The sequence below is a fragment of the Pristiophorus japonicus genome, chromosome 1 (genome assembly GCF_044704955.1).
Source record: "Pristiophorus japonicus isolate sPriJap1 chromosome 1, sPriJap1.hap1, whole genome shotgun sequence".
NCBI classification, from domain to species: Eukaryota; Metazoa; Chordata; class Chondrichthyes; family Pristiophoridae; genus Pristiophorus; species Pristiophorus japonicus.
The window spans coordinates 429,313,863-429,341,330 of NC_091977.1; the positions used below are offsets into that span (position 1 = coordinate 429,313,863).

Consider the following 27,468-nt stretch of genomic DNA (forward strand, 5'->3'; position numbering starts at 1 on the left):
TCAATCGGGTGTCACTCCAAGACCAGTACCCGCTACCGAGAGCGGAGGACCTCTTTGCGACGCTATCCGGTGGCAAACCTTTTTCAAAATTGGACCTGACCTCAGCTTACATGACCCAGGAGCTGGCGAGTGAGTCGAAGAAGCTGACCACCATCACGACACACAAGGGATTGTTTGAGTACAACAGATGTCCGTTCGGGATTCGCTCGGCCGCCGCGATCTTCCAACGAAATATGGAAAGCCTCCTCAAGTCGATTCCAGGGACGGTGGTTTTTCAGGACGACATCCTCATTACGGGTTACGATACTGAAGAACACCTCCACAACCTGGAGGAGGTGCTACGCAGACTGGACCGGGTAGGTCTGCGACTGAAAAAGGCGAAGTGCGTCTTCCTAGCTCCAGAGGTAGAATTCCTGGGGATGAGGGTAGCAGCAGATGGGATCAGACCTACTGTGTCCAAGACGGAAGCGATCCAGAGAGCACCCAGACCCCGTAACACGACGGAGCTGCATTCGTTCCTGGGGCTCCTGAACTATTTTGGTAACTTTCTTCCCAAATTGAGCACGCTGCTAGAGCCGCTACATGTGCTCCTACACAAAGGTCGCGAATGGGTCTGGGGGGACAGCCAGGAAAGGGCTTTTAATAGAGCACGCAATTTGTTATGTTCCAACAATCTGTTAACGCTATATGACCCATGTAAGAAACTTGTGTTAACGTGCGATGTGTCGTCCTATGGTGTCGGGTGTGTGTTGCAGCATGTCAATGCCAAGGGTCAGTTACAGCCGGTAGCTTATGCCTCCAGGAGTCTGTCCCAGGCAAAAAGGGGCTACGGAATGGTAGAAAAGGAGGCACTCGTATGTGTATATGCGGTAAAGAAAATGCACCAGTACATGTTTGGCAGGAAATTTGAGCTGGAGACAGATCACAAACCCCTAACGTCCCTTTTGGCCGACAACAAGGCCATAAATGCAAACGCATCGGCCCGCAAACAGAGGTGGGCACTCACGTTAGCTGCCTATGACTACACAATTCGGCACAGACTGCGCACCGAAAACTGCGCCGATGCACTCAGCAGGCTCCCACTAGCCACCACTGAGGGGGCTACCGAGCATGGTGCTGAGATGGTCATGGCTGTTGAAGCTTTCGGAAGCGAAGACTCACCTGTGACAGCCCGTCAGATCAAAGTCTGGACAAATAGAGACCCGCTTTTGTCTCTAGTCAAGAAATGTGTCCTAAATGGGGACTGGGCAGCCACGTACAGGGCATGCCCTGAGAAATTTAAATCATTTCACAGGCGCAAGGATGAACTCTCGATTCTGGCCGATTGCCTACTTGGGGAAACCGCGTAGTCATGCCCCAGATGGGCAGAGAGGTGTTCATCAGAGAACTCCACAATGGGCACCCATTCATTGTCACGATGAAGGCAATTGCCAGGTCACACGTTTGGTGGCCAGGGATAGACGCAGATGTGGAACTTTGTGTTCGCAGGTGCAACACGTGTGCCCAGCTGGGCCATGCGCCCAGGGAAGCCCCCCTTAACCCCTGGCCATGGCCCGCCAAGCCTTGGTCACGCATCCATGTGGACTACGCAGGTCCTTTCACGGGGAAAATGTTTTTGGTTGTAGTAGAAGCCTACTCCAAATGGATCGAGTGTGACATTTTAAATTCAAGCACATCCTCTGCCACGACAGAAAGTCTACGGGCAATGTTCGCCGCCCACGGTCTACCGGACATCTTGGTCAGCGACAATGGCCCGTGCTTCACAAGCACTGAATTCCAGGACTTCATGGCAGGCAATGGAATTAACCATGTTAGAACGGCACCGTTCAAGCCGGCCTCAAACGGCCAGGCAGAACGAGCAGTGCAGATAATCAAACAGGGGATGCTCAGATTCCAAGGGGGTTCCCTACAAACCCGCTTATCATGCCTCCTGTTGGCCTATAGATCCCGACCACACTCGCTCACAGGGGTTCCAACCGCAGAGCTACTAATGAAAAGGACGCTCAAAACCCGATTATCCCTTATACACCCAACCATGAAAGAAATTGTCGAGAGCAGGCGCTAGTCACAATATCACGACCATGACAGGAATGCGAGGGCGCGATGTATTGATGTAAATGATCCTGTTTTTGTCCTCAACTACGCTGCAGGGCCCAAATGGCTCGCAGGCACTGTGGTTGCCAAAGAGGGAAATAGGATTCTGGTAGTTAAACTTACCAATGGACAAATATGCCGCAAACATGTGGATCAAAAAAAAAGGAGGTTCAGCAACCCCATCGAAGAAGCAGAGGAAGAACACGATATAGAGTTCACTCCACCACAGGTGACCAAACACCGGAACCAAAGGGAGGAGAGCCCAGTCACTGTGGGCAGTCTGGACAGGCCTGAGGCACTGCAAACAGCAGACACTCAGGCCAGCGCCCAACAACCGGAGCCCCAACTCAGGCGCTCTACAAGGGAGCGTAAACCACCAGAGAGACTCAACCTGTGATCCCAATAAAATTTTGGGGGGGGAGGTGATGTCATGTATTCAACCAGCATTGTAACCCATGTATAAACTGACCTAAGTTGTACACCGTGAGAACACTGACCACTAGGTGGGAGACACTCCTAACCTGGACCTTCAGGTATAAAAGGGGAAGCTCCACCCACCTTCATCACTTGAGAGCTAAGGAATAAAGGACAGGTCACAGACTGACCTTCTCTCAAGCATGGGCCTCGTGTGCATTTATACTGTGTAGTAAGGACGTATCAGAGGCCAAATGAATACTGGGGAAAATCGCTGGAAGCTGAAGCTCAGCGAGTTCATGTGGAGCACATATACAGTTCATACACCAGGACGCCACCGATAATGATGGAAGTGCTCCTCAATGGCATCCCAGTATCAATGGAGCTAGACACGGGGGCCAGCCAGTCCCTGATGAGTATCAAACAGTTCGACAAGTTGTGGGCGTCCAAGGCCAGGAGGCCAAAATTATTGCCGATTTACGCACAGCTACGGACATATACAAAGGAGATCATTCCGGTGCTAGGCAGTGCCATGATAGTCGTGACCCACAAAGATTCGGAGAACGGGTTGCCATTCTGGATTGTCCCAGGGGACGGTCCCGCACTACTGGGAAGGAGTTGGCTTGCTGTCATGAACTGGAAATGGGGCGATGACAATGCAATTTCTTCTGTGGAGCGAATATCATAATCACAGGTCTTGGACAAATTTGACTCATTATTTCAACCCGGCATTGGCACCTTCATGGGGACCAAGGTAGTGATTCACATAAACCCGGACGCCAGGCCAGTACACCACAAGGCCAGAGCGGTGTCGTACATGATGCGGGAAAAGATAGAAGGCGAATTGGACCGCCTGCTGAGGGAAGGCATCATCTCGCCAGTCGAATTCAGTGACTGGGCGAGCCCGATTGTGCCAGTGCTCAAGGCGGATGGGTCGGTCAGGATATGTGGTGATTACAAAGCCACCATCAATCGGGTGTCACTCCAAGACCAGTACCCGCTACCGAGAGCGGGGGACCTCTTTGCGACGCTATCCGGTGGCAAACCTTTTTCAAAATTGGATCTGACCTCAGCTTACATGACCCAGGAGCTGGCAAGTGAATTGAAGAAGCTGACCACCATCACGACACACAAGGGGTTGTTTGAGTACAACAGATGTCCGTTTGGGATTCGCTCGGCCGCTGCGATCTTTCAACAAAATATGGAAAGTCTCCTCAAGTCGATTCCAAGGACGGTGGTTTTTCAGGACGACATCCTCATCACGGGTTGCGATACTGAAGAACACCTCCACAACCTGGAGGAGGTGCTGCGCAGATGGATCAAGTAGGTCTGCGACTGAAAAAGGCGAAGTGCATCTTCTTAGCTCCAGAGGTAGAATTCCTGAGGATGAGGATAGCAGCAGACGGGATCAGACCTACCGCGTCCAAAATGGAAGCGATCCAGAGAGCACCCAGACCCCGTAACACGACGGAGCTGCGTTCGTTCCTGGGGCTCCTGAACTATTTTGGTAACTTTCTTCCCAAATTGAGCATGCTGTTAGAGCCGCTACACGTGCTCCTACGCAAAGCTTGTGAATGGGTCTGGGGAGACAGCCAGGAAAGGGCTTTTGATAGAGCACGCAATTTGTTGTGCTCCAACAATCTGTTAACGCTATATGACCCATGTAAGAAACTTGTTTTAACGTGCGATGCGTCGTCCTATGGGGTCGGGTGTGTGTTGCAGCATGTGAATGCGAAGGGTAAGTTACAGCCGGTAGCTAATGCCTCCAGAAGTCTGTCCCAGGCAGAAAGGGGCTATGGGATGGTAGAAAAGGAAGCGCTTGCATGTGTATATGCAGCAAAAAAAATGCACCAGTACCTATTTGGCAGGAAATTTGAGCTGGAGACAGATCACAAACCCCTAACGTTCCTTTTGGCTGACAACAAGGCTATAAATGCAATGCGTCGGCCCACATACAGAAGTGGGCACTCACGTTAGCCGCCTATGACTCTACCATTCGGCACAGACTGGGCACTGAAAACTGTGCCGATGCATTCAGCAGGCTCTCACTCGCCACCACCGAGGGGGCAACCGAGCATGCTGCTGAGATGGTCATGGCCATTGAAGTTTTCGAAAGCGAAGGCTCACCCGTGACAGCCCGTCAGATCAAAGTCTGGACAAATAGAGACCTGCTACTGTCTTTAGTCAAGGAATGTGTCCTGAATGGGGACTGGGCAGCCACGTATGGGGCATGCCCTGAGGAATTTAAACCATTTCACAGGCGCAAGGATGAACTCTCGATTCAGGCCGATTGCCTACTATGGGGAAACCGAGTAGTCATGCCCCAGATGGGCAGAGAGGCGTTCATCTGAGAACTCCACAATGAGCACCCGAGCATTGTCATGATGAAGGCAATTGCCAGGTCACACATTTGGCGGCCAGGGATAGATGCAGACCTGGAACTTTGTGTTCGCAGGTGCAACACGTGTGCCTAGCTGGGCAATGCTCCCAGGGAAGCCCCCCTGGTCCTGGCCCGCCAAGCCATGGTCACGCATCCATGAGGACTACGCAGGTCCTTTCATGGGTAAAATGTTTTTGGTTGTAGTAGACGCCTACTCTAAATGGATCAAGTGCGACATTCTCACTTCAAGCACATCCTCTGCCACGATAGAAAGTCTATGGGCAATGTTCGCCACCCATGGTCTACCGGACGTCTTGATCAGCGACAATGGCTTGTGCTTTACAAGCATTGAATTGCAGGACTTCATGGCAGGAAATGGTATCAACCATGTCAGAACGGCATCGTTGAAGCCAGCCTCAAACGGCTAGGCGAACGAGCAGTGCAGATAATCAAACTGGGGATGCTCAGAATCCAAGGGGGTTCCCTACAAAGCTGCTTATCACGCCTCCTGTTGGCCAATAGATCCCGACCACACTCGCTCACAGGGTTTCCACCCACAGAGCTGCTAATGAAAAGGACGCTCAAAATCAAGTTATCCCTTATACACCCCACCATGAAAGAAATTGTTGAGAGCAGGCGCCAGTCACAATGTGACTACCATGTCGGGAATGTGAGGGTGCGATGTATTGATGTCAATGACCCTGTTTTTGTCCTCAACTACACTGCAGGGCCCAAATGGCTCGCAGGCACCGTGATTGCTCAAGAGGGGGATTGGATTCTGGTATTTAAACTTACCAATGGACAAATCTGCCGCAAACACGTGGATCAAACAAAAAGGAGGTTCAGCAACCCCATAGAAGAAGCAGAGGAAGAACACGTTGTAGAGTTCACTCCACCACAGGTGACTGAACACCGGAACCAAGTGGAGGAGAGCCCAGTCACTGTGGGCAGTCCGGAGAGGCCTGAGGCACTGCAAACAGCAGACACTCAGACCAGCGCCCAACAACCAGAGCCCCAACTCAGGCGCTCTACAAGGGAGCGTAAACCACCAGAGAGACTTAACCTGTGATCCCAATAAGACTTTGAGGGGGAGGTGATGTCATGTATTCAACTGTCATTGTAATTCATGTATAAACTGACTTAAGTTGTACACCGTGAGAACACTGACCACTAGGTGGTGAACTTGTGGGAGACACTCCTAACTTGGACTTTCAGGTATAAAAGGGGAGGCTCCACCCATCTTCTCCAGTTCAGTGCTGGCTAATAAAGATTACTGGTCACAGAGTGACCTTCTCTCTAGTATGGGCCTCGTGTGCATTTGTACTGTATAGTGAGGACATATTAGTGTCAGTGTGCCCTAACCAAACCAGAGGGGAGTTTAGAGTTGGGTGCGTCCTGGGAGGGTTTAGCCCACTGGAAAGGTTGGTCTGTTGTAAGGCTAATAAGGGAAGTGCACTGTTTTACTGGGTATTACTGCACTGTGTGGTTCTACTTCACAAACATCTGGCGAGTGGAGTGGAGGTGTTGATCTGTTGTAATAAAACTTGTGTGATCTTGAACCTAAAACGGTCCGTGTCTCACTATAAGACAATCCATTGTAACTCTTTTCGCCCGAACATAAGGACAGGGTTAGTGTTAGTCTGCTGTTAAATAAAAAGCAGATTGGATAACTGTGAGAGACCTATTGGCACCGGTCTCTGTGGAAAACCAACCTGTAGCACAGCAAGCAAGGCAGGACCGATTTGGCATCGGCCACTGCCAAGTAAAAACCCTTACGTATTTGGTCCCAATGGCGAGGCCGAGAAAACCTTGGGAAATAACCGTAGACTGATCACTTACAGTTATGGTGTTTTTCTTTCATTGTGAATATTTTTATTTTTCAGTGTTCCCCCCTCCCTGGGCCTGATTCAATCCTCGGCGGCACTTTGGCGAGGAACGCATTTGCCGCCCAGATTGGGAGCTCCTGCCCGCTACCGCCGAGAATGACAGCATAAGCTGTTATTTGGCCGCCAGGCGGTACTGCCATCTCTTTTAGAGGGATCTTCCTGGCAAAGTACCGCCCGGTCTCTCGGCGGCCATCGGCTGTCGTTTGGACGGCACTTGGGCAGGCCTTGGCTTCCACCAAGTTCGGGCTCTATGTGACTGATGTGATGCTTTTGGTGCCTCTCAACACTGTGGGTTGCCTCATACAATGTCTGACACAAAGGAAGGCTTAGTTCGTCACCCTATTTGCAATGAATGATCTATCCACATTATTAAGATCGCTCATCGCAATGCACTAAAACTGCTCCTATCGCTTTCTCATTCACACCTCATCTTGGATGGCTCCACACTTTGATAACCTCCTGACAAAGCACATGCAACATCCAAGGCAATTAAACAGAGGCCCCTAGTACATTCAGACAGTATGGCATAAAATGCTTTGGTGGCCACCTGTGCCACAAGAGCAGGTGGACCCTCTTTTAACCATTCCTATTTTCCTCTTTTCAGTCCAAGAAGTCACAAATCGATGTGAGCAGTTGCGGACAGGTGGGGGTCTGCCTCAAACCTTGCCACTGACAGATGTGGAGGAGAGAGTGGCAGCCCTCATCGGCGCCACAGGTCGGACAGTTGCCAGGGGTGGTGATGAGCCCCCTGCGGGTAGTGAGGGTAAGTAAATGGATCGCGCCACTCAAGACACTACATTGAGACATCTAACGGAGTAGCGGCGGTCCTTCAAAGGAACCTGAACCATGCGACTTTCCTCATGTCACCCTGCCCCCTCCCCTGCTGCTAACAGCTCATCTGTTGCTTTCTACTTCCAGATGACCAGCCACAGGCACCGTATCCCTCGAGGGAGCCCTCCACGTCAGGCCATCGTCTGGAGGAGGAAGAAGAGGACATAGATGAGCCACCTCTGGCCCAGCATTCGAAGCCACCTGCTCCACCATTGGGAGTCAGTTCCTTTGGGGACGACGCTCTATTCTCAGGGTTTGAGGAGTGGGAGGCTCCTAAGCCCAGTTGCGTGCAGCAACGCAGTGCTGGGGTGGAGTCCTGCAGGCCAGCTCTCCAGAGGGTGAGTCGGCAAAGTCGGTCTGCTTACAGACAGGCAGACCAAGAATTAGACCTGATGGAAATGTCCAGGGACAGCATAGAAGTAAGCCGTCAGCTCCTTGATGCATTGGGATGGAGCCCCGCTAGCACCGACAAGCTCACTGCGACTATTACGGAGGTAGAGTCGCAGATTGTTGCTGCGAGCCGTGACTCCAGTGAGTCTATCATTGACCACACTCCAGCGGTGACAGTGTGGCACGTGTCCTTGAGCACTTTGCAGACTCGGGTGCAGCAAAGGCACAAGCTCTGCTTCAGCTTGCGCAGGTGATGCCGTCCATGCCTGCATTCCCCACTGTCCACGGGGAAGTGACGGTCCTGAAGCACGCCAGTAAGGTGGTCCTGTACATCATGCTCCAGATGCTAAGGCCCAGCCCCGTCGGCGGCTGAGTGGCTCCAGGGATATGGGAGGTGGTAGCCTTCCTCCAGATGACATCATTCCGTCTCCCCCCACTCACACCAACCAAGCACCAATGACGGTTGACACCCAAACCACTTGTGATTGGCAACACCGAGGAAGAGGCAAGCCAGTCGGGAGCCAGGCCTTCCAGGCCACGAGCTGGTCCAGTGTGTCCCCAGACGCCTTCTCGATTGTCTAATCCCTCCAAGACAGCAGCCCTCTCGCAGCCTTCCTGCATGCCCTGGTGCCACATTGAGGAAGAGCAGCAGGCATGGAAGGGAAGAAGGGATGAAGGGAAGGGGGGCAAAAGACGATGGCCAACAATTGTGGGGCAGGCAACAATCTACAGTGCAGATACAGACTTTACTTTTGATGAAACTTCAGGATGCAGACGTTACTTTTGTTTTTATGAAATTGCAGGATGCAGCATTTATTTTTGTATTGATGTGACTGCAGGATGCAGTTATTCTGTGAAATGCCTGACTCGGTAACATCATTGTCGGCTTTGTTGGGGGGGGGGGGTGGTTAAGAATGTTACATTGTTGATTACATTTTTCCTTCACCTTAACCATTGCAATGTAGAGTCTCATTTGCAGAATTAGTGGGGCAATAGTCAGCATGAGGCAATAGAGTGGCGAGGCAATGCTCAAACGTGCCGTTCAGCCTTCAAGCAAAGCGTTCAATGATGAGCTGGCAACGTAAGGGTTTTGCAGCGGCCACATCTCCACCCTGCCTCCCCTGTGGTTGTGGTGGTGGCAGCATGGGTTCATCACCAGGCTCACCTTCCTCCTCCTCCTCCTGTATACTTTGCACATGCCATAACTATTTGTAGAATGCCTGTTTCAGTCCTGAGTCATGTTGCCACTGGTAGGTTGTAGGTCTACCTGTGGCATGTCTCCGTGGCCACTTCTTTTCTGAAGTGCAGCCTTCGAACACACTGCGCAGCAGAAATGTGTAGTTAGGACTGATGTTCCCTATAAACCCGTGGGGGGGCGGTAAGACCTCCTGCTCAAACGTCTGCGACCTCTTCGATTCCGTTTCAAACGCTGGTAAGCCTTCTTCCAGCTTGAAGCAGTCTGGCAATAGCAGCCAGCATAAGTGGCTCCAGACCTAGCATGGTCCCCACTGTACTCTTTTACTGACCTTAAAAACGATAAACTCACATAAAAGTTCCAATTGCAAGTGTGCACAAATACAATGTTCTGCTCGCACCGTGGCAGTCAGTCACAACTGGGACATTACATTCTCCAGCGTCCTATTGCACCTGGTGCACCCTGGTTTTTTTGGCTGGGTACTGGGGCGGATGCTAAATCAGGCGTTGGAACCGAAAGTTCCGCCCGGGGCGCTAGCGCACGTTACACGACGATTGACATCATCTGGACGGTCCAAACAGTGGGCGGGGCTGCAAAACCAGCGGCAAAACTTCCGCCCGGTCGCTAAATCCTGTGCGCCCTGTTTGGCGCCCAGAAATACCTTTTTGTACCCCGCAGAGGTGCTAAATGGGGCGGAAATTAACCGAAATTCCAACCCATAGAGTACAAAAGCAAGGAAATTATGACAAACCTATATAAAACCCTGGTTCGGCCTCAACTAGAGTATTGTGTTTAATTCTGGGCACCGCACTTTAGGAAGGATGTGAAGGGTGCAGAAAAGATTTAAGAGGGATGAGGGACTTCAGTTATGTGGATAGACTGGAGAAGCTGGGGTTGTTCCCCTTAGAGCAGAGAAAAGCGAAAGGAGATTTGATAGAGGTGTTCAAAATCATGAGGGGTCTGGACAGAGTAGATAGTGAGAAACTGTTCCCATTTGCAGAAAGGTCGAGAACCAGAGGACACAGGTTTAAGGTGACTGGCAAAAGAACCAAAGGCGACATGAGGAAAAACCTTTTTACACAGAGAGCGATTAGGATCTGGAATGCACTGCGTGAAAGGGTGGTAGAGGCACACACAATCCTGGCTTTCAAAAGGGTGTTGGATAAGTACCTGAGGAAAACAAATGGCTATGGGGAAAGGGCGAGGGAATGGGACTAGCTGAAGTGCTCTTGCAGAGAGCCAGCACAGGCTCGATAGCCGAATGTAAGCATCTATGTTTCTATGATCCTGGCAAAGCCATGTATGCACTCCTCCTACTTCTCTCTGTTCAAAGAGAAGACAATGAAATTCCTTCTCCAGAAGTACAGAGCTTCTGTGACCTCCCGGATACAGCGATGCACGGCAAATTGAGAAATGTTAGCTCTGTCTCCTGCTGCAGACTGGAAGGATCCACTGGCGAAGAAATTGAGGGCCATGGTGACCTTAACTCCAACTGGGAGAGCAGTTGTAGTCCTGCTCTGAGGCTGCATCTATGGTTGCAGGATGTGGCAGAGTTGGTGAAGCGGAGCCTGCTCCTTGTTTAAGTGGAGGCCTTTAATTGAGAATTCTTCACTTGCAACAACACTCCCTGTGATCTCAGCAGCTTTAAACAAGTTTTGAAAGCTGCAAGAGTTGCAGAAATTGTACAGAGCCAGTAAAACAGCTGCAAGTTGTTGGTAATGATACCTTTAAATAGCGCTTTTGGGGGCTCCTTCCTGCTGCTGAATGCTTGGTCAACTGGTCGTGATTAAAAGAGGGTGGCAAGTGGAGATGCAACATCATAATTGGCAGATCGTGCGTTAAATCAGCGTTGCACACTCATTGACATCACGCTCTGCCAACCCCCCAAAATGGCAGCCGCCGTGGGATCCGCTGGAAATGGGCAGAAGTGAGTCGGCCGCCATTTAAAAAAATCAAAACGGGCTTTAACGGTCGGAGCCAAAACCCCGAATTTCTAGAATTTCCAGCTCCTTTTACATTTTATATTCCTGAATTTGTGCTGGGATACCAAAAGGAAAGCAACAACTTTCTCATAGTCAAATATGTGCTCTTACAATCCTGGTTCAGGAAGCGATAGTTAACTCTCTGTATTTGTAGAGCTCCATATATATAATGCTTATGCAGATATGGCTGCTGATTGTCAACAGGCATGGCCATTCCTGTCTGAAAGTTTTGAGTAAGCAGTCTCTCTTTTCTTTTATTGGAATGTTTTAGTACATTAATGGCGCTATATAAATGTAAGTTGTTATATGTCCCATTTGTTGAAAATAAGGCTGCTATGTGAAATATTTAATGCAAGAAAAACAATTTAAAGCACCCCCAGAAATATCTATCCATCTGGCAGAAATTTGAACATCTACTTTTCTCAGCAAGATGGTTCAGCTTGTTGATTAATTTTAGCTTTTCGGGGGGACTGAAATAAAGCTAAGTGAATTTCCAAAAAAGATTAAAAAAGAAAATAGTATAACCTTCTGTTACAAATGTCTATGTGCCTAATTTTTCAAATTTGTATTCAACACAGGATGAAAAAAATGTACGAATTATTCATACTTACACATCACTTCGAATTGTTCCTGTTGCAGCAGCACTATGGATATAGCTGGGATTTCTGGCATTGATCTGAGCTAGAAAGGCCTTCTCAGAAGTTGGCGAAGGAACTATGTCATCTAAATGAGCTCGACCAATATCGGAGTCCACATTGCTCTCTGTCTCACTGCCAGCCTCTGCTGAATTGAAAGCAAAACTTCCATTAGCAGTGACACAAATAGTTTGGATTTCCTGTGTACATATATGAAGGTTATAAGATGGGCTGCACTTTTAATGCACCAAGTTATTAAAAATTTAACATAACACAAGAGAGAATGAAAATTGCATAATTTATCAAATGGATATAATTTTACTTCTTTTACAATATAATGGAATATAAAGCACTTAAGACCAAATAATGAACTTTCGGGCAAAGGACTTGGTGCAGCACAGCATCCTACAAATCTGTGATATAGATTGATTTGCTTCCCAAGTACCATAATTTATGCATAAAAACATTACACACTATATTAATTAACAGCAGCAATTTTTAAAACATTTCTCAAAGCTGGAAGGGTCTTCGGTCCAAAGTGCCACGTTGATGATCCTTCTTGATTTTGGTGCAATTTTGAAAATATTTTTGCTGTTGCAAATGCTTTCCCTATCTGCCTTATTGCCACTTGGCGAGCAGTTACTATTTCCGCGACACCATTTTGCACAGTAAATAATGAGTTTCCCATTGGGAATTCCCCTGTGTCTTTGCTTTTTGGAAGAGCGAGAGGAGGCTCAGAGAGATCAGACAGTTGGTCAGCGTATAGCACACACCCGCTGGTCCCTCATACCACAAGATACAGGCAGAGGCACTCCTATCTCCAGTTGTCCAAGGAACAATGCTTGTGGGAGCTTTGCTTTAGAAAGAAAGCTGGCACTGAGTTGTGTCATGGTGTTACATTGTACTCCACTAAAACAAAGGAATCATAGCAAGTCCCAGGGAAATTAGCATTTTCTTGCATGATGCAGTTATGCTGCAACCCAACCTGCAGCCACCCTTGTCACAGTCACCGTACTGCCATTGGCTTTAAAAATCACAAGAGCCCTAATTTATATACTACTGGGTCATTCCAGGCTTTTACAAGGAACATTGCTAACATTAGTTAATGTTACAGATGCATTAAGCAAGTCACAGTTTTATGCAATGTTCATGTAAAGTTTCTATTAATGTGGTGTCAAACATTGAAACCCTACTTTCAACACTTTGCATTCTTGGACAGATTTGTGTGCACCTTTGGGAATGGCTTAGTGTGCTGCAGTGAATAGTGAGAAATAATGGTACACCTCGCAATGGTCGTGAGCATGACAGGAATGGCTTGGGCATTGTAGGGATACTTTATGCTGCTGGTGTGGGGTGGTGCCAACCTGGCATCATGTGGAAGCCTGGGTGTACAGCGTCAAGTGAAGTAAATCTGGCCACGGTGAGGCTGATGTCCAGTGCAGCATCAGTTGATTGCGGAGAAGGTTGGTGTTGTTGTTGGTGCAGCTGGCATGCTTGGTGCTGCTGGTGTTGGGCTGATCGTGGTGGGATTCTGAGGACCAAGGTGAGAGAGTATAAAGGGCACCCATGCTGATGGATTAGATAGCAGGTGAAATAGAGATGACAGAAGAAATCTGTCAATGGTGAAAGAGATAATGAGTTCAGACTGGATGGAGATTTGGGCAAAGACTTGCAGCATGCCGAATCTGTTGCGGAAATGCAGTGAGGAAGAGCTTGTGGCTGAAGGAAGATATCTCTGTAACGTTGGAGCTTTTACATTACATTTGAAGCTGTCAACTCAACAGCTGATTCAATGGCCACTGAACTCCCACCTCAGCTTGATAGACGTGGTCCACGACCAGTGTGGACCCTGTGGTCGAGCTGTCAAATGCAAAAGATAAGCTGAAAATAATTCTTGTGGTCCTAAACAAGCCATTAAAGACCTGAATTGAGTCTCCCACTGCTGCGTATTGGGCCTGCTCAACAGTGACAGACCCCACATCGGACAAGGCGCTCGGTGACGGGTCAGGACCTCTCTGTGAAAAAAACCCGACCCACCACTAATCGCTCCTGCTGACCGCACGCACTCCCCGCCCTCCGCGACCTCACATTCCAGCCTTCAACTTGACACTGGCAGGAATACTGAAAGTCCAAGGGTTAGATTTTACACTTTTGGGCTTATCGCCCAAAAATGGGAGCTATTTCCGGCGTGGGTGGTAAAAATGGGTTTTCAGATCGCCGGCTTCTCGCCCATTCTCAAAGTACCTAGTTCCATTTTTGAAATTGGGCGGTAGCGTTAAATCTCTGACCTTCTACCATAAAGTGTCGCCGTCCTTAGCAATGGCATGACAACGCTCGATTCCCGCGATTCAGGAGGTCAAGGGTCATCATGACATGCGCAGAAGAAGAGACAGAGAGGGAGCTGAGAGGGATTGAAGGCGTGTGTGGGTGTGGTGTGGCTGCTTTGGGAGGAAGGAGGGAGAGTTTAGAGCTTTACAGCAAATAGAGAATCAAAAATTAGCTGTTACCAGCCACATATTTGCCCGAATTTGGCCTATAATGGAGGGAGAGGAGGAGGCATCACAGCACGCTGTGGAGACTGACGCTGGAGAGAGTAGCGAGGTGGGTGAAGAGCACATTGGAGGGCACAAAAGAGCCAGGAGGTTCTCAGACGAGGCAAATGCCTCCCTCCTGCAGGAGTTCGAGTTACGCTGTTGTGATTTGACACAGGGAGGGCATGGGAAGCCCACCCCAAAGGCCGACCAGAAGATATGGGCCGAGATAGCAGAGGTGGTCTCGTCAGCGATCAACAAGGTGCGTGAGGGCAACCAATGCCGCAAACGATGGAACGACCTTGTGGGATCCGCAAGAGTAAGTATTACATTTATTTACAAGTACTTATGTATTTATATAATTTGATTTGTAACAATCATGAGTGACTATCATCAGATGTGAGGCCTTTCACTTTTATCGGGAATGTTTTACTCAAAGCCTGTGGTCACGGTGCACATCTTTAGGTAAAGAATGATAATGATCATAATAATCATGATTACATCTGCCGGTTATGTGTTGTATCAGTCTCTGTGACAGTACCTAGCAATGATATCACGCAATGATCTCATGCCATGTCGTCCTGTCATCTTTTACAAAAGCAGCTATCGACGATGAGGTCCATGAAGAGGCGAATGGGTGGGGGGCCCCAGCGACATCACTGAGATGGAGGAGCGAGTGCTCGCACACGTGGGGAAGCACACCCGGACAGCCACGGAAGTATCTGCAGACCCTGAAGTGATGCCACGTGAGTAAAGCTTACACCATTGCGTGAGTAAAGCTTACACCATTGCGTGATGTAAAGTCAATAGATGCCACACTCACTCATATCCGAACAATCATATATGATAGATGATTTCTAAACTTGTCACAGAAATAATGCTGGCCAAATGAAAATCATTGCAATGTAAATGTGTTGATGATCATGAAATGTGATGTCTGTGATGATTTTGAGAGCGGTGGTGCTTTTGTTGTGTATATACTGTGTGTAGCGCTGGACTTAACTGTGACTCTAGCACACCCTTCTCCTCTAATAACCTCATTTGTGTTTTGCAACTCAGCCAGCAGCCACCCAGATAAGACCACAGAGGCCAGAAGGTGGGGGCGCGGGGCCCGACTCTCCGGACGATCCTACATCTGGTGGTGAGGAGCTCCGATTCTCGCTCGTCAATCCGCTGGGTCTGTTCTCTATGGATGAGAGCGCGGACTTCGAGGAACCTGCATCGCCACGCTCCAGAAGCCATTCCACCTCAAGGCCATCTAGTGGTCCTCCAGTCATTCTCGCCTCCACTCTGGAGATACCGGCCCCAAGCACCTCGCCACAGGGCACCCCATTTGTTCCCAGGACGGCGCTGATCCCGTGGAGGCCTCGTGGACGCGGCAGGTCTGGTCCACAGGCACACATGAGAGCAGAGAGATGGTACAGTTGTCCAGGAGTATTGTAGACATTGGTGACCAGCTCATCGAAACATTGGGGGACATATCCCGACAGCTGGCCATCATGGAACACTCCTGGCATGGGCTTCCCAGTGGTCCCGGAGCGTGGCACTACACCCCTAGGTTCCGCACCACCACTGCGAAAGACAGATAAGAGCAAGGACCAAGATCCTGCTTCTGCATAGAGAATGTTGCCCCCTCGGCACATCCCACTCCTGTACTCGTGCAACCACCGTCTCTGCCTTCATCCCACCCAATGAGGCACTGTCTAAGGAGCTCCTCGGCCAGGCGCCGTGGAGCGAGAAGGGGAAGGGGTAGGGGTAGGAGATGGGGAGGGGAAAGGAAAGTGAGGTGCATGTCTGCAGGTGATGGCTGTGTTATATCTCCATCTGGGTGTATGAAATTTGTTGTAATGTATGGGGGGATGGGACCATCCTCCTGCTTTGCATTTGTATTGTGTGTTGCTGGACATGTTGAACATTTGACTGATGTCAATGGTGGAAAATGTGGGGTGTGGGCGGGGGTTGTGTGTTTTTGCTCGTGATACTTAGGATTTCAGACCAATGTTGGTATAAATTTTTTTTTATTGAACATAACCTTGTTGCGCATTGCCTCAGATAGCTGGACCGGTACACTGGTGATTCCTTAACATGAAAGGGTTAAATAAAACTTAATTTCAATCAACATAAACTTTAACTGGCACCAAGGTGATGGGCTCCATTCATGTCTGAGCTGCACACACACAGCAGCATGTCAGCGTTGTCACTCACAGTAACGTTCTTTCAGGCAAATCATTCAGATGTCAGCTCCTCACATAAGAGTCTTGCAGCTATGTAGCCACTACGGGCCCTATCTTGCGGTCTGGAGGGGTGTCATGGGCATTGTTGTATAGCCAGCCTGATTGTCTGGCTTTAGGTCAGCATTCAGCCTCTTGTCCTCTTCCTCTCTATCCTGAGGTGGAGCATTAGTCCATTCTGGCAATTCTTGGCCCCTCCTGATAGCCAGATTGTGCAGCATGGAGCACACGACCACAAATTTACCTACTTGTTCAGGGTTGTATTGTAGCTCCCCTCCTGAGTTGTTCAGATATCTGAAGCGCTGCTTAAGCACAGTTATTGTTTTGTGGACCACATTACGTGTGACTCTGTCACTCTGGTTGTATCGCTTGTCGGTCTCGGTGTGGGTGTCACGCAGGGGGTCATCAGCCAGGTGGCTAGGCCATATTGATTATCACCAAGCATCCAGCATTGTCCTTGTGGCTGACTCTTAAAGATGTCAGAGACAGCGCTTCACGCAGGATGTGAGCTTCATCGAAGGTGCCCGGACATTTGGCAATCACTGCCATTATGATCTGGTTGTGGTCGACAATTAGTTGGATCTCCAGGGAGTGAAATCCTTTTAAATAAGAACATAAGAAATAGGAACAGGAGTAGGCCATACGGCCCCTCGAGCCTGCTCCGCCATTCAATAAGGTCATGGCTGATCTGATCATGGACTCAGCTCCACTTCCCCAACCCGCTCCCCATAATCCTTTATCCCCTTATCATTTAAGAAACTGATTTCTGTCTTAAATTTATCAATTTCCCTGCTTCCACAGCTCTCTGAGGCAGTGAATTCCACAGATTTACAACCCTCTGAGAGAAGAAATTTCTCCTCATCTCTGTTTTAAATGGGCGGCCCCTTATTCTAAGATCATGCCCTCTAGTTCTATTCTACCCATTAGTGGAAACATCCTCTCTGCATCCACCTTGTCAAGCCCCCTCACAATCTTTCGATAAGATCACCTCTCATTCTTCTGAATTCCAATGAGTAGAGGCCCAACCTACTCAACCTTTCCTCATCAGTCAACCCCCTCATCTCTGGAATCAACCTTGTGAACCTTCTCTGAACTGCCTCCAAAGCGTATATCCTTTCATAAATATGGAAACCAAAACTGCACACAGTATTCCAGGTATGGCCTCACCAATACCTTATATAGCTGTAGCAAGATTTCCCTGGTTTTATACTCTATCCCCTTTGCAATAAAGGCCAAGATTCCATTGGCCTTCCTGATCACTTGCTGTACCTGCATACTATCCTTTTGCGTTTCATGCACAAGCACTCCCAGGTCCCGCTGTACTGCAGCACTTTGCAATCTTTCTCCATTTAAATAATAACTTGCTCTTGGATTTTTTTCTGCCAAAGTGCATGACCTCACACTTTCCAACATTATACTACATCTGACAAATTTTTGCCACTCACTTAGCCTATCTATTGCAGATTTTTTGTGTCCTCCTCACACATTGCTTTTCCTCCCATCTTTGTATCATCAGCAAACTTGGCTACGTTACACTCAGTCCCTTCTTCCAAGTCATTAATATAGATTGTAAATAGTTGGGGTCCCAGCACTAATCCCTGTGGCACTCCACTGATTACTGATTGCCAACCAGAGAATGAACCATTTATCCCGACTCTCTGTTTTCTGTTAGTTAGCCAATCCTCTATCCATGCTAATATATTACACCCAACCCCGTGAACTTTTATCTTGTGCAGTAACCTTTTATCTGGCACCTTGTCAAATGCCTTTTGGAAGTCCAAATACACCACATCCACTGGTTTCCCTTCATTCACCCTGTTCTTTACATCCTCAAAGAACTCCAGCAAATTTGTCAAACATGACTTCCCCTTCATAAATCCAAGCTGACTCTGCCTGACCAAATTTTGCTTTTCCAAATGTCATGCTTCTTTAATAATGGACTCCAACATTTTCCCAACTGCGAAAACGCTCCGGGTCCTGAGAAGATGGCCGCATGGCAATGTGAGTGCACTGTACAGCTCCCCGCGGAACTTAGCAATGCAGCCCTGTCAATCTGAGCCTCCGTGATCATGGAGAAGCTGATAAAGTCCATCCTTTGCGCGTACAGGGCCTCCGTGACCTGTCTAATGCAGCGATGGGTGGTATGGTGAGACAGAGGGGAAATCTCGACCGCGGAGGCCCGAAAGGAACCAGACACATAGAAAGACAATGCCGCAGTGATCTTGACCTTGACCGACACTGATGTCCTGATGACAGGCTGCATATGTGACCCGATGAGCTCACATAGTTCATTGATCACCACCTTGTGGAAGCGCAGGCAGGTGTGGCCAGATACGTCGAGGTAAGACCTCTTTTCCCTGTACGTGCAGGGTGTGTATGGTCTGGCCCTCCTCCTCATTCTTGCACGTCTTAAATTTGGGACATAATGATGTGCATCACACATTGAGCCATCTGTACTCTGCAGCATCTGCGTATTAATCGATGCAGGCTGAGAAATGGCTATCCCCATTGCAATGAAAGTATAATAGCGATTGATCAGAAGCAATAATTTCCTCACGAAAATACACCTAGAGTAAACCCCCAATAGTCCAGAGTCTGAAAATATGTCTGTTGAGATGTTCACTTCACCTGAAAAGAACTCCAGAGTCAATGCAAACTCCCCCGAAGTTGAAGCAGTCTTTTGAATGAAGCAACCTGCGATTTAAAAAATGGCAGCCACACCGCTGGCTTTAGTTCAGAACAGTTCCACTTTTTCTGGACTTTTTTTGGGCGAGTGATATTGTGGGCGATATGTGTGCGAGATGGTGACAGTGACGCTGGGTGATCTCCCGGGCATTAGTTTCATCAAATGTGCTCTTTACGACAAAACAAAATGGGTGGGTGGTATTATTGAATCTTGGCCTTAATTCCGTGCGGAATGTAATGCTGGGTGATATTATGGGCGTTGATTTAGCCTATTCTGATGATTCCGCCCCAAAAAAGAGGGCGGGCGGTATTATTTTTTCCCGGCGTTACGTACATGGGTAAAGTAACGCTCGACGATAAGTTTCCGAAAAATGCCCGTCAGTTTCCATTTTGTGGCTAATTGGGCGATATATGAGCGTTATACGTCATTTCAGCGGTAAAATGGACGTTAAGTGGGTGTTAAGCATGCAAAAAATGAGGAAACTCTAGCCCCAAGAGTTATATATTGCACCCACATGAACCTACTTGCTTCCTTGCTCAGTGTCACAACTTATCTCAACATAAGGCCCGTGAGCATGGAGTCCGGGGAGTTTGTGGAGGCGTCCGGGGAGTTCGTGGAGGTGGGAGTTCGTTGGTGAGGCGGGAGGTCGAGGAGCCAGAGGCCTATAAAGGCCCGTGAGCGAGGAGTCCGGGAAGTTCATGGAGGTGGGAGTTCATTGGTGAGGCCAGCTATTGCAGCTGCAGCAGGGAGGCAAAAAAGCAATAGAAAGAAATCGAAAGGTGATGTCACAGCCAAGGGGGTAAGTGATTGGCTGGTGATTGGTGAGTAGTTTTTCTTTTTCTTTTCTTTATCAGTAAGTAACCTTTTAGCATTGTTGTTACCCAATCAGGTTAATCTAAGGGTTAAGTCATGGCAGGAGAGCTCGGACACATGTTATGCTCCTCCTGTACTATGTGGGAACTCAGGGACGCTTCTGGTGTCCCTGACGACGACGTGTGCAGGAAGTTTATCCATCTGCAGATCCTGACAGACCACATTGTGGCATTGGAGCTGCAGGTGGATTCACACTGGAGCATCCATGATGCTGAGAATGACGTGAATAGCACGTTTCACGAGTTGGTCTTACCGCAGATAAAGGGTCCACAGCCAGATAGGGAATGGAAGATCAACAGGAAGAGCAGTGCAAGGAAGGTAGTGCAGGGATCCTCTGTGGTCATCCCCCTGCAAAACAGATACACCGCTTTGAGTACTGTTGAGGGGGATGACTCATCAGGGGAGAGCAGCAGCAGCCAAGTTCATGGCACCGTGGCTGGCTCTGCTGCACAGGAGGGCAGGAAAAAGAGTGGGAGAGCGATAGTGAAATGGGGATTCAATTGTAAGGGGAATAGATAGGCGTTTCTGCGGCCGCAACCGAGACTCCAGGATGGTATGTTGCCTCCCTGATGCAAGGGTCAAGGATGTCTTAGAGCGGGTGCAGGACATTCTGAAAAGGGAGGGTGAACATCAGTTGTTGTGGTGCATATAGGTACCAACGATATAGGTAAAAAACAGGATGAGGGCCTACGAGACGAATTTAAGGAGCTAGGAGTTAAATTAAAAAGTAGGACCTCAAAAGTAGTAATCTCAGGATTGCTACCAGTGCCACGTGCTAGTCAGAGTAGGAATCGCAGGATAGCTCAGATCAATACGTGGCTTGAGCAGTGGTGCAGAAGGGAGGGATTCAAATTTTGGGGCATTGGAACCGGTTCTGGGGGAGGTGGGACCAGTACAAACCGGATAGTCTGCACCTGGGCAGGACCGGAACCAATGTCCTAGGGGGAGTGTTTGCTAGTGTTGTTGGGGAGGAGTTAAACTAATATGGCAGGGGGATGGGAACCTCTGCAGGGAGACAGAGGGAAATAAAATGGAGTCAGAAGCAAAAGATAAAAAAGAGAATAGTAAAAGTCGAGGGCAGAGAAACCCAAGGCAAAAAACAAAAAGGGCCACATTACAGCAAAATTCTAAAGGGGCAAAGTGTGTTAAAAAGACAAGCCTGAAGGCTCTGTACCTCAATGCGAGGAGTATTCGGAATAAGATGGATGAATTAACTGCGCAGATAGCAGTTAACGGGTATGATGTAATTGGCATCACGGAGACATGGCTGGGAACTCAACATCCAAGGGTATTCAGCATTTAGGAAGGATAGACAGAAAGGAAAAGGAGGTGGGGCGGCGTTGCTAGTTAAAGAGGAAATTAATGCAATTGTAAGGAAGGCCATTAGCTTGGATGATGTGGAATTGGTGTGGCTGGAGTTACGGAATACCAAAGGGCAGAAAACGCTAGTGGGCATTGTGTACAGGCCACCAAATAGTAGTAGTGAGGTTGGGGACAGCATCAAACAAGAAATAAGGGATGTGTGCAATAAAGGTACAACAGTAATCATGGGCGACTTTAATCTACATATTGATTGGGCTAACCTAACTGGTAGCAATGCGGTGGAGGAGGATTTCCTGGAGTGTATTAGGGATGGTTTTCTAGACCAATATGTCAAGGAACCAACCAGAGAGCTGGCCATCCTAGACTGGGTGATGTGTAATGAGAAGGGACTAATGAGCAATCTTGTTGTGCTAGGCTAGGGAAGAGTGACCATAACATAGTAGAATTCTTTATTAAGATTTAGAGTGACACAGTTAATTCAGAAACTCAGGTCCTGAACTTAAGGAAAGGTAACTTTGACAGTATGAGGTGCAAATTGGCTAGAATAGACTGGCAAATTGTACTTAAAGGGTTGACGGTGGATAGGCAATGGCAAACCTTTAAAGATCATATGGATAAACTTCAGCAATTGTACATCCCTATCTGGAGTAAAAATAAAACGGGGAAGGTGGCTCAACCGTGGCTAACAAGGGAAATTAAGGATAGTGTTAAATCCAAGGAAGAGGCATATAAATTACCCAGAAAAAGCAGCAAACCTGAGGACTGGGAGAAATTTAGAATTCAGCAGAGGAGGACAAAGGGTTTAATTAAGAGGGGGGAAATTGAGTACGAGAGTAAGCTTGCCGGGAACATAAAAACTGCCTGCAAAAGCTTCTATAGATATGTGAAGAGAAAAAGATTAATAAAGACAAACGTAGGTCCCTTGCAGTCGGATTCGGGTGAGTTTATAATGGGGAACAAAGAAATGGCAGACCAATTGAACAAATACTTTGGTTCTGTCTTCACGAAGGAAGATACAAATAACCTTCCGGATGTACTAGGGGACCGAGGATCTAGCGAGAAGGAGGAACTGAAGGATATCCATATTAGGCGGGAATAGCGGATGCATTGGTGATCATTTTCCAACAGTCTTTCGACTCTGGATCAGTTCCAATGGACTGGAGGGTAGCTAATGTAACACCACTTTTTAAACAAGGAGGGAGAGAGCCTGACATCAGTAGTGGGGAAAATGTTGGAATCAATCATTAAGGATGAAATAGCAGCACATTTGGAAAGCAGTGACAGGATTGGTCCAAGTCAGCATGGATTTATGAAAGGGAAATCATGCTTGACAAATCTTCTGGACTTTTTTGAGGATGTAACTAGCAGAGTGGACAAGGGAGAACAATTGGATGTGTTGTATTTGGACTTTCAAAAGGCTTTTGATAAGGTCCCACACAAGAGATTGGTGTGCAAAATCAAAGCACATGGTATTGGAGGTAATGTATTGACGTGGATAGAGAACTGGTTGGCTGACAGGAAGCAGAGAGTCGGGATAAATGGGTCCTTTTCAGAATGGCAGGCAGTGACCAGTGAAGTGCCGCAGGGCTCAGTGCTGGGACCCCAGCTCTTTACAATATACATTAATGATTTAGATGATGGAATTGAGTGTAATATCTCCAAGTTTGCAGATGACACTAAACTGGCTGGCGGTGTGAGCAGTGAGGAGGACGCTAAGAGGCTGCAGGGTGACTTGAACAGGTTAGGCAAGTGGTCAAATACACGGCAGATGCAGTATAATATAGATAAATGTGACGTTATCCACTTTGGGGGCAAAAACAGGAAGGCAGAATATTATCTGAATGGCGGCAGATTAGGAAAAGGGGAGGTGGAACGTGACCTAGGCGTCATGGTTCATCAGTCATTGAAAGTTGGCATGCAGGTACAGCAGGCGGTGAAGAAGGCAAATGGTATGTTGGCCTTCATAGCTAGGGGATTTGAGTACAGGAGCAGGGAGGTCTTACTGCAGTTGTACAGGACCTTGGTGAGGCCTCACCTGGAATATTGTGTTCAGTTTTGGTCTCCTAATCTGAGGAAGGATGTTCTTGCTATTGAGGGAGTGCAGCGAAGGTTCACCAGACTGATTCCAAGGATGGCTGGACTGACATATGAGGAGAGACTGGATCAACTGGGCCTTTATACACTGGAGTTGAGAAGGATGAGAGGGGATCTCATAGAAACATGTTAGATTCTGACGGGACTGGATAGGATAGATGTGGGAAGAATATTCCCGATGTTGGGGAAGTCCAGAACCAGGGGACACAGTCTTAGGATAAGGGGCAGGCCATTTAGAACTGAGATGAGGAGAAACTTCTTCACTCAGGGAGTTATTAACCTGTGGAATTCCCTGCCGCAGAGTTGTTGATGCCAGTTCATTGGATATATTCAAGAGGGAGTTAGATATGGCCCTTACGGCTAAAGGGATCAAGAGGTATGGAGAGAAAGCAGGAAAGGGGTACTGAAGGAATGATCAGCCATGATCTCATTGAATGGTGGTGCAGGCTCGAAGGGCCGAATGGCCTACTCCTGCACCTATTTTCTATGTTTCTATGTTTCTATGTAACATCAAACGATTCCACTCTTTCAATGTTCGGTGACAACCAGCAAAACTGCAACCAGCAAATAAAAGCTTGCTTCCCTGTGAGCTGCCATGATACCATCATTTTAATGTTGTTCACTGTGCCAGCACTCAGAAATACAAGACTCTGGATGACTTCTTGGATATCAGTGTTATCCTCCGTAGCCACGACTAATCAGCCCAATTTGGCTTCCCAGGACAAGAACTAACCAATAGTACAATGTGGTCCGTTCATGACCAGAGTAGTAATTGAACACATCATTGGCATTTTGAAATTGTGTTTCTGATGAGTCTGAAGAGTCAATTTTAACTCCTAGTGCGCTGGAGCGTGAGTCAGAGGCCAGACAGAATTTAGCTGCCAGACCTCATTTGGATCAGCTGCTATGTCGTTTCAGTGGAAAGTGGCAGCTGGGGACAAGTGTGGGAATCTGGGGCCGCAGAAGCCCGGACTTTTCTTGTGGACCTAAAGGAGTGATACTGCTCCTCCTGTCTGCACTAAGGAATTAAAAAAAACTTACCTTAGTGAGGCTCACAGGGTTTTCAACAGGTTTACCTGGTGGGATAGCTGCAGCTACAGTCTCACTCGTGGGCCATTTGTATGCATGCATTTTTAAAAGGGGTTATTGGATTGTGATCAGAACCAGGAATCCTAGATGATTTACCCTTCAAAATCTGGGACACTGAGGCCAATTATAGCTTCCCTAATTAAGTTCAGTTAATTCCACAAAGATTGGGATTGAACCCGGCAACTCTTTGGTCTGTATGGCTCAGCTACGCATTGCTTTAATCAGCAAAGCCATGGAGAAGTAGAAACTAAATTCTCGATAAAAAGATCATGTAATACCAAATGTTATTCCTGATTATTCTCACTGCACAGAAGGCTTATGCTAGACATTCTATCAACTTTCACACTGCTTCACTTTCTCAAAGATAATGCTGAGCATTACAGAGAATACTATGGACAAGCTGTACGATGCATTGAATGTGCTTATTCATAGCACACTCTGAAGAACATGGAAAATTCTACTCTTGCATTATTTTTAGATATGGTTCAAAAGGCTACTGCCTTCCTGGAGCGGATGTCACTTGGCACACACTTACTCAATAATGTTATTACTTCATTGTTACTTTTATTCAGTCCACAGTACTCAAGTTGAATTGTAAGGAAGGACAAAGAAATCAGTACAAACTTATTGAAATATATATTCACCTATATTTAGTAGAAATAAAGGACATGAACAACTTTATAGTTCAGAACACCGCACGTGTGTGTCTGGTCCTGAATTCCCATTCTGGCTTGACATTCAAACTCAGCTACCCTGAGTGGGTGTACTTGGACATTTTTATCAGTTACTATAGTAAATGGAATGTCTTGAGATAGTGACCCCTTCTAAGAGGAAAGGGAAAAATAATCAGTGAGGTTCCCTTCACAAAGCACACACTGTCACCAAATGTGGTACGGCATCAATGATAGCTGCAGAAAGTTAGTTATTCACACCATCCCTTTCCCTTCATAGCAAATGGTTGAAAGTGGAGAGACTGAACAGTTAAAGTATTCAACTGGGTTATTACAATAATGATACTGCTTTATGAATGTGACTGATTTTAATTCATGAGTATCACATGCAGGACTCAAAATAACCAGTGAGTCAATATGTCTTTATCTTATAATCAATTTATTTTTCAGCTTTTATATTTTTGTAGCAAGAAAATGTAAAGAAAGATTTGTCGAGAGAAAAGATATGAAATAGCTGACGACCTCATCTGCTCTTTTGAATCATTATAAATTTCACCAACAATCAGAGGCCTGTGAACAGAACTCCATGCAGTGCATTTTTACTGGATAATCACGTTGCATTGGATTTGGAGAAAACCGGGCCTCAGGCACTTGTACTGAAAAACGTACATGGAGTTCTGTTCACAGGCCTCTGATTGTTGGTGAAATTTATAATGATTCAAAAGAGCAGATGAGGTAGTCAGCTATTTCATATCTTTTCTCTCGCCAAATTTTTCTTTACATTTTCTTGATAGTGTTGACTTCTTGCCCGTGCAACTCATTCAAGTGCCCATTATTCACAGAGGAAAAAAGAATTGTATTTCTGTAGCACCTTTCACATCCTAAGCATGTCCCAAAAGCATTTCATAGACAATGAAGTACTTTTGAAGTGTAGTCACAACTATAATGTAAGAAAGTGCAACAATAAATTTACGCACAAGGTCCTATCAATAGCAAAGAGATAAATGTCCAGATAATTTGTTGCTGGTTGAGAGATAATCATTCGCCAGAACACCAAGAGAGCTCCCCTGCACTTCTTCAAGTAGATCTTTTACATCAATCTGAGAGGGCAGAGGGGGGGACCTCGGTTTATCATCTCACCTGAAAGTACACCCACAGCGTAGCACTCACTCAATCTTCTTCTTAGGCAGTCTCTCGGAGTCGAGGATGACTTGCTTCCACACTAAAAATGAGTTCTCAGGTGACTGAAGAATCCAATGCGGGATCTACAGTCTCTGTCACAGGTGGGGCAGCTGGTGGTTGAAGGAAGCGGTGGGTGGGATGCCTGGGTAGCCGTGCGTTCCTTCCACTGTTGACGCTTGGCTTCAGCTTGCTCTCGGTGAAGAGACTCGAGGAGTTCAGCGCCTTCCCGGATGCTTTTCCTCCACTTAGGCCAGTCTTGGGCCAGGGATTCCCAGGTGTCGGTGGGGATGTTGCACTTTTTCAAAGAGGCTTTGAGGGTGTTCTTGATGCGTTTCCTCTGTTCACCTGGGACTCGCTTGCCGTGCCGAAGCTCCGAGTAGAGCGCTTGTTTTGGGAGTTTCATGTCAGGCATGTGGATGATGTGGCCCGTCCAATGGAGCTGATCGAGCATGGTCAATGCTTCGATGCTGGGGATGTTGGCCTGAGCAAGAACATTAACATTGGTGCGCCTATCCTGCCAATGGATTTGCAGGATCTTGCGGAGGCAGCGTTGGTGTTACTCCTCTAGTGTTTTGAGATGCCTGCTGGACATAGTCCATGTCTCTGAATCATATAGGAGGGCGGGTACCACTACTGCTCTGTAGACCACGAGCTTGGTGCCGGGTTTGAGGTCCTGGTCTTCAAACACTCTCTGCCTCAGACAACGGAAGGCTGCATTGGCGGTATTGGACTTCGTCGTCAATGTCTGCCCTTGTTGACAGTAGGCTCCCGAGGTATGAAAAATCCACGTTTTCCAAGGCCTCATCATAGATTTTGATAACGGTGGGCAGTGTTGTGTGGCGAGGGCAGGTTGGTAGAGGACCTTTGCCTTATGGATGTTTAGTGTAAGGCCCATGCTCTCGTATGCCTCGGTGGAGGTGTTGACGATGGCTTGGAGTTCGGCCTCTGAGTGTGCGCAGACGCAAACATCATCTGCGTACT

The 27,468-nt window shown here is 47.7% G+C and overlaps 1 protein-coding gene across 16 annotated transcripts in view; it reads right to left on the bottom strand.

The window, feature by feature from the left end:
* The window catches only part of dtna (dystrobrevin, alpha), a 709,829-nt gene that overhangs the window by 66,717 nt on the left and 615,644 nt on the right, over window positions 1-27,468 (bottom strand). For 12 of the 16 annotated variants that reach the window (XM_070892657.1, XM_070892659.1, XM_070892667.1 and 9 more), the window contains one exon: window positions 11,784-11,955. In XM_070892657.1, coding sequence (XP_070748758.1) covers window positions 11,784-11,955 — 172 coding nt within the window. The remainder of the gene's footprint in view (window positions 1-11,783; window positions 11,956-27,468) is intronic. The other 4 variants (XM_070892662.1, XM_070892649.1, XM_070892665.1 and 1 more) reach the window with 1 other exon arrangement.